General features: G+C 26.6%; 1 protein-coding gene across 1 annotated transcript; it reads right to left on the reverse strand.

The window, feature by feature from the left end:
* Positions 1–374: 374 nt before the first annotated feature.
* Positions 375–18,213, reverse strand: LOC129962692 (pinin-like). Its single transcript, XM_056076614.1, has 8 exons — positions 17,853–18,213; positions 13,726–13,803; positions 7,747–7,822; positions 7,168–7,265; positions 6,140–6,215; positions 5,552–5,707; positions 2,359–2,497; positions 375–991 (listed from the first exon to the last, which is right to left on the reverse strand). The coding sequence occupies exons 1-8, from the start codon at positions 17,996–17,998 to the stop codon at positions 711–713; spliced, it is 1,050 nt and encodes a 349-aa protein (XP_055932589.1). The 5' UTR covers positions 17,999–18,213; the 3' UTR covers positions 375–710.
* Positions 18,214–18,242: the final 29 nt, after the last annotated feature.

Below are 18,242 nucleotides of genomic sequence, written 5' to 3' on the forward strand. Positions count from 1 at the left end.
AGGTAAGAGTGTTCCAGTAATTAATAGAAACTTGACGATTAGTTTAATGTTTTAAAACTTGATTACCTGACTTTTGGACTAGAATTGTTCTCATTTTCCCTGATTTAGTTAAGAATAATTAGCAATGGGTAAATACATAAATGTGGAATATACTGATAAGTATATACTGAGCTTCTTGAATTCCTAACATATTTGCCAATTCGTGTGAATAGTTTTAAATTACTTGGCTGTATTCACTCACTCACATAAATATGCTCTAAAAAGTATGTCATGTTTTTTTTAAAATGCATTGTTTTGAAAGAAAGAAATGTTGCAACCAAATCATTTCCCAGTAAATAAATTGATTCAAGGAAAATTATTTAATTTCACAATCATTTAAAAAGTAGAATGGGAAAATCCCTGCAATTTATTCAAAAGAAAATGACTTTATACATTTGATGATCAGAATTTTTACAAAGTCATTGCTTTATTGATTTCGTATGCAAAAATAAAGTAAAATTATAGAGTATTGGTTTATTAGAGTAGAATTTTTTAGCATTCTATAAGATGCAGCAACTATTTACAAAACTGGTGAAAGGGGAAAAAAATGACACAATTTCCCCTCTCTATTCTAGAATGTAAACAGTCAAAATAAGTAGACTTTGCATAGATATATTTATGGAGCTGGATTTCTTTTTTCACTTTTTAGTATGCTGAATACAAACCTGAGTTCAATCATAAATGGGCTCAAATTCTTGATCAGTTATATGTTTTTCTAAATCCTTCTCATTAGTCCTGTCCTCCTCATTTTCAACAAGATCTTCAGTCTCAACATTGTTTTCTGCTAACTGATCTTCAGTTGGTTCTCCCTCAGGTAAGCTATTATCAACAGTTTCATTATTTTCTAGTGGTCCGATATTCTCTTTATCACTGGGAAAATGGTCTTTCTTATACCATTCCTCTACTTCTTGCAGTTCTTTTTCCATCTTTTCTTTGTGTTGCTGTATGGATTCTAAGAGTAATATATATATATAAGTATATATTATATACACAATATCTACATATTATTTAAAGATATTTGATTCAATAATAATAAAAAATCCAACAAAAGTCAATCAGTTATTAAAAATTGATTTTAAAAAATAATTTTTCCTATTGCCGGAACAGTAGGAAACAAATACAAAATATATTCATAACACATTAGAGTTGAACATGATTATTTTGCAGTCAACAGGACCACAATGCAAATTTGTTTTATCAATAACTTAAAAGTGTATATAAGGATAGTTTATATGTTATATATATGAACAGGAGTAAAATAAGAGAAAGCTGTTTTTAAATTAAAAATGGCAGCAAAGATCGTTAACTCTTTAATACTATAATATTATTAAATACACAAAAAGCAAAATTTAACAAACAATGTATAATATATTAAAGCATAGCAATTACACAATACAGTTTTAAAATAAATTATGCAATTCATAACTTACATAGTAAAAAAAAAAAAAAAAAAAGAAAGAAAAAAAGTAAGCAATTTTTCATTGCTTTTTTTAAAATTTAAAACAATGGGAAAGAAAAATCTTTGAGTGAAACTAAAGCTTTGAAAGTTATATTCATGCTAAGTACAGACACATTTCAATAACCAAGAACAGTTTAAAAATAAAACCATTTTTTTTTTAAGTTTTTATTTTCAGCTTAAAATGTACCATAAGAACATATTGGAATGAATCCTTTGAACAACAATTTATTTTCAGTCAGCACTGCTTAGGCAGACAATGTAATTTTCTTAGTTTTAAAAGAAGGGCTTGATATAGAAACATTTTATTCTTTCATTAAAAAAAAACTTTTAATAAAAAGTACTAACTCTCAATAATTTCTGTTAAATGCAGTTCATCACTGTTAGAAAAATTCAATTTGCACAAAAGAGTTCATGACGAATTAAACTTGTTATTTCAAATTAAGGGGTCAACATTATGTTTAATTGGAAATTCAAAGGACATGACAAAATTTCATAGTTCTACAGAGATCACAAAGAAATAAATGATTTCCTAGAAACTTTTCAAGCGTGCATTTTAAAGAGATTATTTCAATTTATATGAGGGCAGTAATAACATTAGCTGCACACTTCTTACAAAGTATTATAGTGGGAATATCATAAAAATTGAATTAATTAAGTGACCTGAAAATATAATATAATTTGATTATATAAAACCTATGGCTTAACTTTCTTCGAGTAGATGAAATTCTGTTCATATAATTATTAATCAATTTAGATTCATATAAATTTATCAACTCACAAAGCTGTCAGAGAAAATAAAATTGAAACAAAGAGTATCACAAGAGTAAGGCATAATCATTTGAGCATAAATAATCTCTCACCTAATATTTCAGTTCGGGTTTCTTCTAAGCGTTTTTCAGATTCTGGAGAATGTTTAGAAGGACCATAAAATAGATGAGGTTTAGTTTTTGTTTTTATAAAATTCAACATGTCTCTCTGATTCTTCTCCCATATTTCATGCTATATGGAAAAACCGAAGAAAAACTGATGTAATAATTTGATCATAAATATATATTTTAGCTCAAGACATTAAAATATGCAATACAATTTTTTCATATTATGAACTTTTTAACTAATATTACTATATTTTGATTCAACAAAAGCTAATTAACTAAACTAAACTCACTAAACATTCGGCTTAAAATCACTGTCTATGACAAGTCTCATAATAAGTAATAGTAATAATAAACAATTTCAAAAATAAAATAACTTATTTACACACACACAAACATTAACAAAAGAAATAAATCATTTAAGTTAAAATGATTTGTTAAAACTTAAATATAAAACTACATAAGTGAAAGTTTTATATTTGGCAATTTGTAACTTGTGCCTGGTTTAAATAAAATAGTTCTTTATGTGAATCTTTCCTTTTGCAAATTTATATTCACAAATGCTTATATTTGAATTTATAAATAAAAAAAATAAGAATTGTCTTTAATAAAGATGTATTTTTAGAACAAGGCTTCTTCATTAAGAACAATGTCAATGCTTTATATATAAAAAATCAAATGTTGAATGATTCATAGATTTTTATTCAAAATTTATTAATTTTTTTTTCAATGTACACCATGTAGCTTATTTATAAACTGATATGCTTATTCATTTTTTAAATAAAAATAATGTCTTAATTTTAAATAATTAGCGTTTTTTTTTTCTATATTTTATTACAATACAACAGCTGCCACTTTATGTGATCAATTCTGGACTTAAGAATTTTAATCACATTAGTCAATTGATAATAATAATCGAACAGTGCAAAATTAACAATATTTTTATTACATCAAGACAAATATGGACTTTTAACTTATATCATCTTCTGCTTTTTCTCACAGAGAATAGTTACAGTGTTCTTTGAAACTTTATGACCTCTTTTACTTTTACCCTTAAAAGGATAAGTGTAGAGTGGCACAGCTTAATAATATAATCAATTTTGCCCCAATTGTTTATATTTTTTTAGGCATATGATGCAATAAATTATACATCACTTTATTTTTTTCAATTCACTGATCTGCCACTGCTACATCAGCAGATTTCTTTGCACCGAGTTTGTTTGAAAATGATGTTTCTCCATTTTCTACAACAGTGAAACCAACTAACCATCCATAGCAACAAATTCGTGTTTTTTTAAACCCATTTTTGCTGCCAGCTCTTCTGTTTTTGGCACATTAATATGTAGCTGATTGGAGTGTCATGTTCTTGTACATTTGCAAACCATAGTAATTTTTTTTTACCATAGCTTTCAAATAGCTTCCCCCCCCCCCCCCAATTTTGCTGTATCTATGTCATTTAGAACTGGCCCTTTCCCCCTTTTCTTTTTTGCTTGCTTCAATAGACCAGCTAATTTTTCAAAATTTTACAAAAAATTTTCATGAAAATTTTTCTAAATGCATTGCATTGATTCATTTTAAACTTTTATACTTAATGAGATTCTCTTAACACTTGAATCAATCCTTTTCAAGCTCTTAATTCAATTACAAGCAACTTTGCTTTACGGCTATTTTAAGATACTTCAAGCCAGAACTGACAATACAGCTATTCCTTTAAACTGTTCAAACCAATATAATTCATATAAAAGAATACAAAACTCTTTCTTGTTTGCTGAATGGGAGACCTTCAAAATAGACAAAGTGAAAGATAATCCGCCAGAAATTCTTGGCAGGTTGTGTGGTGATATAATAATAATAAAAACAAAACATTCAGATGCTTTTTATAGAGTATGAAATTCCACAAAAGGCTATCATTAACATTGGTTAATAATAAAGAAACAGTCAATTATTTACTTTAAAATTCGTAATATACATATATTTTTAATTTTATATATTTTATTTTATTTATTTATTATTTTTCTATTTGGCTAATATATTATTTGGCTAATATATGTTTAGTAGTTAGTTGTCTCTTTTCTTTTCCACTATCAAAATTCATGTAAAATTGACTTATTCTTTGCATATTTCATTGTAGTTTTATAACCAGCTATCATAAGCAGTTATTATACTTGTAGTTATATTTAGGTATCTATTATTATATTTATATCTTCATATATTTAATATACATAGATCTATTATTTTGTTTATATCTTCATACACTTTAAAATTCTGTTAAATTTTAAACATTCCAAAATTTTACTTTTCCCAATTTTACTATAAAATTGTTACAATTTTTGCAATAAACTTTCTTCATTACTTCTTTGTGCCTTTTACTCTCCTTCTTAAGGGACATTATTCTCCTGGAGAACTAATTAATATTTTAAAATCAAAGGACTGAGCAAACACTTCTGAGTGATGAATGAATAACTCAATTCAAATTCCTTTATCCATGCATTTTTTTTAAATTAATGAAGTTTAAACTGTTAAATTAGTTCTTCAAAAATCTTCACTTTCCCTTTTGCATCAAAACTGCTTGGGATAAATAAAATTAATGAATTATTTGTCTGCAACCATATCCTGCCCTGACTTTTTTAGTTAAAAAAAAATCTCTTCTCTAATAAAAATCTGTATTTGCAATAAATTAGTCTCCGATAAATCAAGAATTTAACAAGAAATATGGTAAATAAACCATGAATTTAATAAAGTTCGGCATACATTATGAAATAATATATAACTAAAAATTATGCAATGGTAATAGTTTATTCTATTTCCTTTCATGGGATTTGGAAGATACTTTAATTAGTAATTGATTCACCCAAAATATTAATTTTAAAAAATTTCTTTTAAAAACCAGTTAAGTTCTTTTTTCTTTAAAAAATGTCTTTTAAAATCTTAGCTAATTCATTAAATTACAAATCATTCAAAAAATTTTTAATTTATCAAATTTAACATTAAACATCAATACAGAATTTGGCATAATGGAATATTTAGATAACTCATTTGCATCTCTGGCATTATCTATTTTACATTTCATTAACAAAGATTCTACTTCCCTATAAAATTAATTTTTTTAAACAAATTTTCATTTTGAAATTAATAATCATGCAGATGATCTAATAGAAAATGGGAAGGGGGAAGAAATTACCAATTCAGCAATCTCAAGTTTCTTCTCCAAGCATCTCAATTGTATCTGCTTCTCTCTTCTTGTTTGAAACAGCTCTTCCTTTTCTTTTTTTATTCTTTCTTTTTCCTCAGCTGCAGCTGCTTCTACTTTTTGTTCAATTTCCGCTCGTTTTAGATCCTAATAAATTAATTCATTGTTAGATAATAAACTACATTTTTTTTTCTTACAAACAACAACAAGAAGGAAAAAAAAAAAGCATGAATTTAAATATATCCATGTATGTGAATATAATAAAATATAGCCGTTACTTAGATTACAAATAAACCTGATGCATAAGATATGTAGAAGTATGTAAAAGGCACAGACTGGAGTGTACAAACAACATAGAGCAAATAGTTTTTAAATAAAATAAATTTTTATTTCATTAAGATAAGGAATAGAAACATCATTAAATATGACCTTAAAACTTCAGTTAATCAATAATAATAATAAAGCACAGGAACAAAAATAATTGCATGGAACATTAAAACTATTGTGTCAAAAATTAAGCAAATAAAACTCCAGAATAGATAAAAATGCGGCTGAAATACAATATCATAACAAAATTACTTGTTCCTTTCTCTTCTTCGCTTCATGCTGAAACTTTTGTAATGTGCCTAATATCATACCCAGCATTCTTCGGTTCCTGGAAAACACCATTTTATATTAACATAGCATTGATCCAACTAAAAATAATATTAAATAACTTCCTCAAACAAAGCATAAAACATATAAAAACTCAAGTATTAGGAACAATGTTTAGTTTCATTTACATTACTCAATGAAAGTAGTAATTACGAAATATATTATTGCTGGAATTAAAGTCACTAAAGTAAGTTTGTCAATTTTATACTTTAATGAAAATAAATAAATCAGTATTAGTCAGTATCAAAAAATAATCCGTATTAAAATATTGAGTTTCTATATACAAGAAAATGTTTCATCTCTCTTTTTCAAACAAAGTGACAAAGAAATTTTGCATAAAAGCTCCATTACTAATAAATTAAATTTGTTCAAAATCAGATTTAAATTCATGCTATTTATTAAAAATGTTTTGTATTTTCAGAATTAGCAACATTTATGCATATTCAAGTGCTTTATTCTCTTTATTTTTATGTTACCAACAAATAATAACACACAAGATTTACATTTCCTGATGAAACAAATATTTCCATTGTTTTAAAGACATAATGCATGTAAGAAATTTTGAATATTATTAAGTAATCTGAAAATATATTAAAAATTTACATATAACTAGATATTAAACTGGTCCAATGATGGGACAGAATCTACAAACATCTAGCAAATGATTGTAGAAACAATATAAGCAAATACTTTTAAAATAAAAATAGTATTATGAAGGAATCATGAAAGCTAAATCAAATTACTGAAAGACTGTAAAAGAATCACAAGAAAGAGATTTTAAAAAAATGCATAATTTTGCTTTCAGAGCTTTCATTGCAAAATTATTATTATTACTTTCTTTTTCCCTTCTTCTTTTGCAAACAGCTCTGACAAAACCTAACTTCAATTTAAAAAAAACTGATTACAAGAATTACAATCTCCAATGAAAAATAAATTGAATAAAATTCTCTTACCTTGCTTTTACCTTTGAATTAGCATTTTGCTCTTGAATGGTATCTTTTCTGCTTTTTGCATCCTTAGGTGTAGCAACAACAGTAGATTGCAAAGAAGGCTGGGGAATTAAAAAAAATGTATACACATTTTAATTTTATCAAAAACATATGACATTATATGAAGTTTCAATATCATTAAGTTGAATTTGTTAAATCTTCAGTAACCAATTAAATCAATCAGTAATTTTCTGTTTAATAACACCTTATTCAACAGATTTCTAAAGCAATAAAACTACATATAATTGAGAAGATCATTTTACATTAAATACTTTTTCTGCATATCCCACAGAATTCAAAATAACAGCATATGATTGTCCAAAATCATATATGTATGGTATTGTATATGAGAAAATGAAAATAAATATGTTATATGTTCATTTATAAAATAGACAAAATATAAATAAAGCTTAAAGTGTATATATATATATATATATATATATATATATATATATATATATATATATATATATATATATATATATATATATATATATATATATATATATATATATATATATAAAGTTTCATTTATGCACTCACTTTCTTCGTGGGTGTTTCATCTTCATCAGGACTTTCTTCTTCTGGTTGAATTAATTCTTCATCTTCTTTTACTTTTCTATATATGTTCAAAATAAATAAAATAAAAAAGTGCAACATTTTAAAATAATTGTCAAATCAAACATTATGATTAAATTTTTTCAGTAGTATCATAAAAGTAAAAGTAATCACCATTATCATCAATAATAGCTACAACCACAATTTCATTAGTGGGCTCCTATGTTTGAATGTTGATGCTATTTAAGTTAACATCATAAAAAATCCTTCCCTCTTTAAAAAAAAAAAAAAAAAACATTAAGATTTAACGTTTTTTTTTTTTTTTTTTTTTTTTTTTTTTAAACTAGTATTGCTAGCCCCAAATGTCATAAAATTTGATTTTTGGTATTTCAGTATTGTGCTACAAAGAAATTTTCAAAAAGTTGAATGTTAGTTCCAAGATTTATCAAGTTTTAATCTAAGACCCTGTTAATGAAACAGTAATCAATATCACTATTTTAAACATCTTCTTTGACAATTTCATTCAAACCTATATTATTATTTGGAAGAAATTCTTCAAATATTGCAAATTTCAGTAGCAGAAAGGTATTTTCTAGGTTAAAAAAAATTAACCATTTTCATCATCAAAACTTATTTATTATTTTTTGAATGAATCTAAATAGGAGAAAACACATTTACATATTTATCTATAATTTCTTACAAACTATGAAGTATAATCCACACAAAGTGATGATGCAGGAATGTATGAAGTGTTAACCATAAGCTGATTTATCTTTAAAGTAAACCCAGTATTGCTTAAAATGTTAGTTGCTTCTTCAGTGATTTGTACAAGGAATCATCAGATTATTAACAACTTTTTGGTTTTGCTGAGGCTATCTCTTACTAATATCTCAATGACACACTGCCTCTTGAAGAGAACAAGCTAGTTCATAATTGTTGATTTTCTCTTACAAATTTCATGTCAATATAAACCAATCTATTGAGCACAGATTTGTTAGTAAAAGGAATTTTGAAAATATGTTTATGAAAAAACAATTTAGATTTATCACCATTTACATAATATTCAAGAGATAATTTGTAAAAAAAATTCTCAAATCATTGTTTATAATCTCATTACTGGAATTTTTAGTTCCACTTGAAGGTTTGTAGGTTGCTAGTGCCAATAACTAAATAAAGAAGATAAGATTTTAATAAAAGGTATCAATTATAAAATTCAGAGCCTTTTAGTGCTAAATCTGGGGCAGAGTATGCAATGAGAAATTACACTACATAATTGCAAATTGTAGTGAATAAATACATAAACACACTTTAATTTAAAAAATGCACTTTATTTATTTATTTTGTATTTTTCCTGTTTTCTATGGTATAAAATAAAAGGCATTTTTTTAGGTTTGAGCAAAAAAAAAAAAAAAAAAAAAAAAGGATAGTAAAGATAGTTTTTTAGTAATGACAATTTGCATTCATTCACCTTTTATAAGATAAACAATAAAATTTTGTAACATTTAGCAACATTTCTCAAAATTAACAAATTATCAATTAATTTAGATGAATACATCATTTCTGAAAATGCTAGCATGTGTAAATAAACATAGTATAACTAAAAATACACTATCTACCAATAAGTATTTGGACACCCACGCAAATGACGATAACTGTGGTCCGGATCTACATCATGCCTTCTGTACTTAAATATCATGCAGGAAACAGCATTGGCATTAGTCACATGCAAGATACTGCGAAATACCTTCAAGAAAGGCATAATTGTTGGGTATCACAGAAATGGCCGATCCTAAAGTTACACATATAGCGAGTTAAACAATCCAAAATCAATAGTGGCTTTTGTGATTAAGAAGTGGAAGGTGAATGGTAATTGTCAGAATGTGTCTTGACCCGACAGATCCATTAAATTAAGATATAGAGACCAATGAGGGCTATTCAAAGAAATTCGAAAAAAAACCACCACAAACTAATGGCCCACATATTCCAGGAGTTCCAACAACCATCTGGGACTACTATTTTGATAAATACCATCCACACGGAAGCATATTTACTTGGTTTCAATGGTCGTGATTTTGTAATTGAAGGCCAATAAACCTTCAATTAAAAAATCCAGCCACACCACAATTCATGGTAAGCTCAACATTGACTCCTACTCCACTATTTCAGACAACAATGTGCTTTCAATGTTGTTGCAATTTTATAAGTTGGATCATTATTATTTCCAGGATGACAACACCAATTGTTATGTTGCAAAGTCCACCATGGATTGGTATGATGAAAATGGGGTGAACCGACTGGAATAGGTTCTATACTCCGGATCTGCCCAGAGTCCAAACTTGAATCCTATACAAAACCTCCTGGAACGCGTTGGATTGGCGAATTAAGGGGTGAAGCAACCGTCCAAAATTGGTGAAAGAATTTGTATGTCTTCTCCAAGCCACGAGGAAGATAATACCACTGTCCATCAACCAAACACTAGTGGAAAGCATCTCCAGGAGGGTTAAGGCTGTAATTGCCTCAGGTGGAGGCTCTACCAACTATTGAATATGAATAAATTTTGTTTATCTCTTTCATCACAGATGTCCAATTACTTATTGGTAGATAGTGTATTTATATGATGAAACTTTTTTTTACCATATTGATAGCAAAGCAAAATTAAAAAAATCAATCACATTTTTCAATATTTCAAAAAATTAACAAATTACCATAGAATTTGAATGGATATATATGTTCTGAAAATGTCAACATTGTTGTAAAAATATAACACGATCAAAAATTTTTAGAAGAGAGCAAAAAAATTTTTTTTTATTATGTCAATCAAAACAGAACAAATAATTAGAAGATACATTAAAAATAAATTAATATTTTATCCAGTATAAAAATATTCTAATTTTTTTTAATTTAACAAATAATTTTTATTTCATTATAGTTAATTTTAAAAATCTCAATAACTATGGATATTAGTGGGTTCAAATCAACTTCTCATATTTAAGATGAAATACTCTAATATGAAATGACAAATTCTAAAAATGATTATAAATTTGTTTTGAGACTCAATTGAACCTTATCATTTATGAGAATGCTATTATTTTGAAATACAATTTGATACAAGAATTAGAAATTCTGAAAATTTTATTTATGAAGTATTGATTAGAAATGCCTTTTTTTTTTTTGACATTATCTGTGTGTATGTAAACATGCTTTAGCAGTTATGTGGCCAAACAGTAGAAACTTTTGAAAATTTTAAATGATTTATTTCACTATGGGTGACAAAATTTACGTACAAAGAATAATCAGTAAGAAATACGTCAGTTTACATTGCAATATAAGAGCAAACAAGACCAAAATTTTCCCTTCAGTGATTTTACTATTAGATTTTGATAGGGATTTCTTTGAAGCTGATTTAAGAATAGGAATTTTAGGTATGTTTAAAAGAATGGCGTAAGCATTAAAGATTTTTATCCTTACACTCAGAGCATGAGAAAATGCAGAGATTAGCAGTTTTATATAGTGTGTGTAGAATTAATTAAATAAAAAGAGGAAATTAGTTTAGGAAATAAGAGAGCATTTTAGAAAAAAACTAATATGGGCAAAATTAAGATAAAAATTAGGAAATTAATTAGAATTTAAATTATAATAAGCAATAACATTACACATATATATAGCCTTTGGAGATTTATATTATCGATAAATTGAACATATCTATTATCAAAATGAATTAAAAAATTAAGTAATTGTGAGAGAGAGGATTTGCAATATTCCCTGATACAAACATCTATGTAAATTATATAAAAGAAATACAATCAATCAATTACCAATTTTACATTAGTTCAGTAAATTTTATTTATCAATATTAGTTAATATTGACAGATTTTTACTATTAAAATTTAAAAATTTTAGTTTAGAATTAAAAAAAATTAACCAGTTATTTTTTTTTGTCTAAATTTTTGCAATTTAAAAATTGGACTTTATGTTAAATGGCCAGTTTGGGATATTTCCATATTTCGTACTAACCCTTTGGGACAGTGACTACAGTTTTTAAACATATAAAAGTATTTATTGTTGATGAAAAGACAAAAAATGGTCATTAAAAATTTTCTTTTATCGACGCTTTTTGCCCTATGTCATCAATCATTCCTTCTCACATTCTTTCCTTCCATTGGTTTTCTTTCTTGATGTGTTTGGTAAACAAAACTTTATGACTATGATTTCAATTCATTATATTCAACAGCTGAGGGAAAAAAGTAATATTTATCAGACACTTCTTTAAAAATTAAGCACCTTAAGGACCCTTTTTTTATTTCTCAAATTCAGGCACTTTCAAAATACTTAAAAAAGTGTTTTCAAATGTAGGTTCTTTTTACGCATCCTGTGGGAAAATCTGTACACCACTCTGAAAAATAACTGTTACTGTTCTAGCAACATGTGAAATAAATGAGCTTTATAATAAATTGAATGTTCAAATAAGATATAACAAATAAATAAATGAGATCATAGGGGGAATTAGAAAGATAATTGAACCCAAAATTTAAAAAACTGCAGAAAATAAAGAGCAAAAATTAAAAGGGGAAGGACACAAACACTTTTGTTTTGCATTTTTCTTTCAAGTTTTTCAATAACAATAATGGATAGAAACATTTCACATATCATTATTAGATAATTATTTAAATTGAATTTTTAAAATTCATTATTTATTTCCTTATAATTTTGAAATTCTACTACACAGACAAAATGTTTCAAACAATGAGGTCGTTAAAATATAAGTGCACCTGAAAATGGGTAACAGGTGAAAAAGTTTAATTAGTTCCATCCTAATCTCTCTGGCGAAGGAGAAATGTTGCTCAGCCAATCCATGAACTAAAAGCCGGAAAATTGCTTGATACATATTACTACCTAGGGATAGGTCTTGCATGTTAATCTTATAAATTTTATATATATTTATATATATTTGTGAAGCAGAAGGCAGTTTCGAAGACAGTGAAGACAATTTGCATTTTTAAATTCGCTTTAATCCATCCCAGGAAGACACATTGATTTACAAGAGGCGTGGACAAGGCAAGTCCGCTCACAATGCGGCACAAGAGCGGAAAACGCAGGAAGAGAGAGAAATAAATTATCCCAGGGATTTCTCATACATGTCGATTCTAATAAGGGAAACACAGAGATCTTTTAAAAGAATGTGCTTAATTAAGTAGAAAAAGTGGAATGGGATCAGGAAATAAGATAATATTTTAGAATTACTTTGATATGGGCTAAATTAAACTGAAAGTTAGGAAATTGTTTAAATTAAATTTTAAAATATCATTATATATATATATATATATAAATCTTACAATTGAATCCATGAAACTAGTAGAAGATTACTAGATTGCTTTAGATCCATTTTATTGCAAAGAAATATAATGTATGAAAATAACAAACACTTTTAAAACTTTACCTTCACAAATATACTAAGAAAAAGAATTTTTTTTTAGAGATATTTTCTACTTTTTCACCTGTATTTTATAATTCATTAAGCAGTACAAATCCAGAAATCAAATTTTTTACCTATTCAACACTATCAGCTCTGAAAAACTACAAATTAAATTAAAATTAAAAAATCAAAACTTAAGCAATCAATTAATGATTAAGTTTTAAAACTATTAAACTAGCATATTATCATCAAGAACATATCATAGTATAAAATTTCAAAACCTTAAAACATAGAGTTAAAAAAAAAAAATTACAAAATTCCTTCTTTACAAATATGAAACAAGACAAGTTCAATAAAAGTGTGCAACAAAAGTAATCTAAATATGCAAAATGAAAAGAACGGATTCCATTACAGAATGAAATATTTATAATATTACCAATAAAGACTTTGAAACATTAGATGGAGATCAAATGAGAACATTACAATACTTTTTCAAGTTGAGAAGTAGAAAGGCTAAAGAACAAAACCAATTTTAATAAATAAAACAATACCCAATAGGGAACAGAGGTCGTTTTCTCTTAGGAAATGGTCGACTTGGAGGGAGTCCCGGTAGATTTTTCCATTTATTTCTGTAAAGATATAAAGAATAAATTACTACTATAAAAATCTTTATCTCAAAAAATTGTCTCAAAAAACTAATATATCATTTTCAATAGACAATTCAGCATTGTCATATAATAATTTCATTGGGCTCATTACATAAAAAGATAATATTATCATAACACAATAAAATTTAAAAAAATCTCATAACCAGGAGCATCAAAATGTGGTGCTTTGAAACATTAAGCAGTAGCCTGAAGATTAAGATAGAGATACTTTACTAATCTAAAATGGATAAGTGGGTAGTTTACAAAGAGACAGGTGTAAGTTCACACACACATACAAAATAAATCAGATACAGCAGCATTTTTAGGTGAAAATATTTTGTTTCTCTTTCAGTTGTTTTTTTGAGGATAAAGAATCTACATATTTATCATTCATTACACCAACACAGGGAGATCTGAAGATATCAGGCATTGACTATATCACACGGATACTGAGGCACATGGATAAAATCTGAATGACTGGACCATTACAACAACATTGACGGAAATTGAGATTGAATCCCAAGGGTCAGCACTGGACACAGTATAACCCTTCCCATAAGAAGCATGTCCCAACATTGGAGGGGGGTAGTAGATCACACACCATTTCTGTGCCCATACAGGTGTTGAGAACCAACTACCATAATGGAAGCTTCCCAGCCTCATATTCGATGTGTCTCCTGTTGGATAAATCCGAAGATACAGTAAACAATTGAAGTCAAGAATAAAATATACTTAATATTAATTATCTATCATCACAGAATTTTAAGTAAGGAAAATAATAACTTTCAAATCATATATATATATATATATATATATATATGAAATATTAAATACTAGCCGCCCTTGGCGACCAGCCAGTTCGCCAGTATTGATGTTCAATTAATATTTTTTGAAACTTGGTGCCAAAATAGTTTTTTTGGAAAAATATTTTTAAGCTTCAAATTTTGGTAGTCATGTAATAAATACACTTATACTGTTATGTAGGTCTTAAGATATTATGTTCATTGTACTATGCATCTCTCTCTAATTTTCTATCGGCATCCGTAAAATTCAATTTTAAATAAAAGTGGGAATATTGAAACTGCAATAAATATAAAAAAGTTTTTTACTGAAATCAAGCATATCTTAAAAAAAAATATGAGAACTGAAAGCTGAGTCATTCGGCAATAAAATCTGATGTGCACTACAGAATAATTATCATGATTTATAGATAATAATATATTATATTTTTTGGTTTATAAATATATTTCAAAAAATTCTGAGGTTTTAGAGAGTCCTTTTGGTCCTAAGGAATCATATTCTGCAAAATTTTTTTGAAACTCTCACTTTTAAATAAATAAATGTTTTTATCTGCTTCATTCAAATCTGACCGATTCTAATCTAAATTTTTAATATTACATTAGAACAATTACTCTTAAGAATTTATGGGAGATTATTGGTTTTTTTGAGATCGTTGATGAGGTGATCAAAAATCATCCATTTTTATAGAATAGCAATATTGAAATTTTCATAAATATGTCAGCTTTAGTGATTGTTTTAATTGATTGGAGTGTAACTCTTTTTATTTAAAATATTAGTGTCTCAAGAATATTGTGTTAAATATGATTCACAGGGCAGAGGATATATGTAAAAGTTTAAAATTCATAATTCATCAGCATTTATTGACTCAATTTACATAAAATGTAATTATTTATTTCATTTCATTTAGAACATTTGTTAGCAGATGTATGTCTATTACTAAAGGATTACAAATTAGCTGTTGGACTCTGATTAGAGTAAATATCTTGTACATATTGAATCATATTTGCCTTAAATAAAACTGCTTAGTTGAATTAGTAATATAGGTATTGTAACAAATCACAGAAAACATTTCCCTCCATTTACTTTTCAAAAAATAGAATGTTTCATATTTATTTCATTTCATACAGGCACATGCTGAAAATTACGTTTTATATGTTTAATTTGCAATTATATTTAATTATTTTTTTTAATTTGAGCTTTTGTCAGTATGATGGCAATGCGTTGATAAAAGTTAATTTTTTCCTATTAACGTCCAACGTGTTCATGCAGCCTACATTTTTTTTAATTTTGTATAAAATAAATTGTTGAAAAATATGATTATATTATTTTTAAAAACTCATTAAAAATAGAAATTTAATTCATTGTCTATAACTTTAGTATAATTGAAAAGATTATATTTTGAACTTCAATATCACGTAAAAATCAATTTTGTGCTGCAATAGTTATAGCGGGAAAATATCAAAATTTCATTTAATTTTTAATTAATTAAAAATTTTTAAAAATCGCTCCAAGGTGCACATTTTCGACCTCTAAGATATACATATGCCATATTTGGTAGCTGTAGGTCAATAGGTCTGGCCTGCAGAGAGCCAACACACACACATTGAGCTTCATTATAAGTATAGATTGTCAAAAATTGATACTGCAAATTTATTTTTAACCGCATGATTAGTCAGTCAACATTCTATTGATTGTTATTAAATTTTTTGCTCACGAAAGATACATTAGAGAAGAATTTTATTGTATAGTTTCTTATCATGGGGCACTCTGAAAGCATAACTTTGTCTATTCTACCATTTCCTTTTAATGAATTTTTTGTCAAAATTTGGAATTTGAGGCATTAACAGAATTCTGCAAATTGTATTTCAAAGATATGTGTGACAATTGAGGTAAGTTTCTGCTTTATCTCCTCTTTGTTATTTTAAAAGGTAATGCAGCTGCGATCAATAGCAACATTATTCATTAGCCAAACAATAAAGAAAAGCTACTTAGAAGTAAATATCAATGACATCAAGCAAATGCTCTAATGAAAGAATACATTCATCAAATAGCACCAACTTCTTTACAAAGCAATCTAAAACTAAAAATGCCGAAAAGCCATAGAATTAGATTTTGGAGAAGTGAACAACATATCTAAAGGCCAAAAAGAAGCAAATTTGTCAAATTGACAAGCACATTAGAATCATGCAGTTTGGCTGTGTTTACTAAAAACTTATATGTTGGAGCATACTAAGCATTATTTTTATTTTCATATTGTTTCTAGTTTTGTATTACAAATGTAAATATTTCAATTGTAATACTGACAATTCATTAATTTTATTTTTGGATTGTTCAGCAGATTCCTTGGCCATTTTATATTTATTTTTTACATATTATTACTTTTTAAATAAAAAATGCTTAAAATAACTGTACATATTTACCATCACACAATTACAACTTAATTTTAGTAATTCAGTTTTAAAAATATGATATATAAAATTATCTACAGGCTGTTCAAATACAAATGTAAAAATTAACTATACTGACAATTTTCTCTTGAATGATCGAATATGAAACAGGAGAATTCGGTGCAAAGTTCTTTGCTAAGGTAGAAAAGTTTTTCACCAAATTAAACAAAATAAGGAATTAAAAAATAAGATTAATACATATTGTGACTAACCGCCTTATAAAAGTTACAAGTTGGTATTATTAACTGCCATATACCCATTATTTATTTAATTCAAATACTTAAAGTATATTTTTTAACATAAATAACGAAATGAAAATATTTTTTGATCATGTATTATAAATTAAATTTCAAATGCAATGCAATTTTTAAAAATTCTGTTTGATCCCGCAACAGATTTTAAGAACTGAAGTAAAAGTATTCATATAAATTTAAGATTCACATAAATTATGAGTAATTCATATAAATTTCGGAGTGCATGGCTTCACTCATTAAAGTAGATGATTGTCAAACAATGTGGAGTACGTGCTAAAGACAAAACAATACATAAAAGAGACAGAAAATATCCCCCCCCCCTGAAATATGTTAAAAATAACATGAAATAAAAATTTCGGATTATACGTTTCAGCTTCCGAAACATTCCAAGCATTATTAGCTTATAACAGAAAATAATAATAAAAAAAATCCTTCTTAATAAATCTCCAGATCATCAACCAGAAAAAAAAAAAAAACTATGCATCATTTTTTGAACTAAATATTGCTTTAGAAGTGCTAGATAACTTACAAATTGCCAGGTGTATTGGCAAAGAGATCTGGATTTCGACCTGTTAGTCTTTTTATAGTTTCTTCAGCATCACCCAATTCTTTCTTAGTGCGTTCAAACTTTTCCAACAGAGATTGATATGAAACATTTTGTTCCACTTCATCCATGATCGAAGTAATCAAATATCATAAAATTAATTTTCAATGCAGCACAATTTTATTTCACTGAGTAATTCTATCATATTTCATATTAACATTAATATTAAAATATTGTAACTGAAGTCTGAGTATTAGAATAGTATAAATACTTTGTTAACATTAAAAATGCTTTTTGTTTTCATAAACACGCATATTAAACATCGTACGGCTCTCTAAGAAAGTTATAATTCTTCGGTTGAGGAGTTAAGTTGCT

The sequence above is a fragment of the Argiope bruennichi genome, chromosome 3 (assembly GCF_947563725.1).
Source record: "Argiope bruennichi chromosome 3, qqArgBrue1.1, whole genome shotgun sequence".
Lineage (NCBI taxonomy): Eukaryota > Metazoa > Arthropoda > Arachnida > Araneae > Araneidae > Argiope > Argiope bruennichi.

Bases quoted from the DNA above. Each gene is read 5' to 3' on its own strand.
- LOC129962692 (XM_056076614.1), bottom strand. From the start codon at position 17,998: ATGGATGAAGTGGAACAAAATGTTTCATATCAATCTCTGTTGGAAAAG. The intron at 13,804-17,852 runs GTAAGTTATCTA...ATATCTTTACAG, and splicing joins GCCAATACACCTGGCAATTT to AAATAAATGGAAAAATCTAC. The intron at 5,708-6,139 runs GTAATTTTGTTA...TTAATTTATTAG, and splicing joins CGAAGAAGAGAAAGGAACAA to GATCTAAAACGAGCGGAAAT.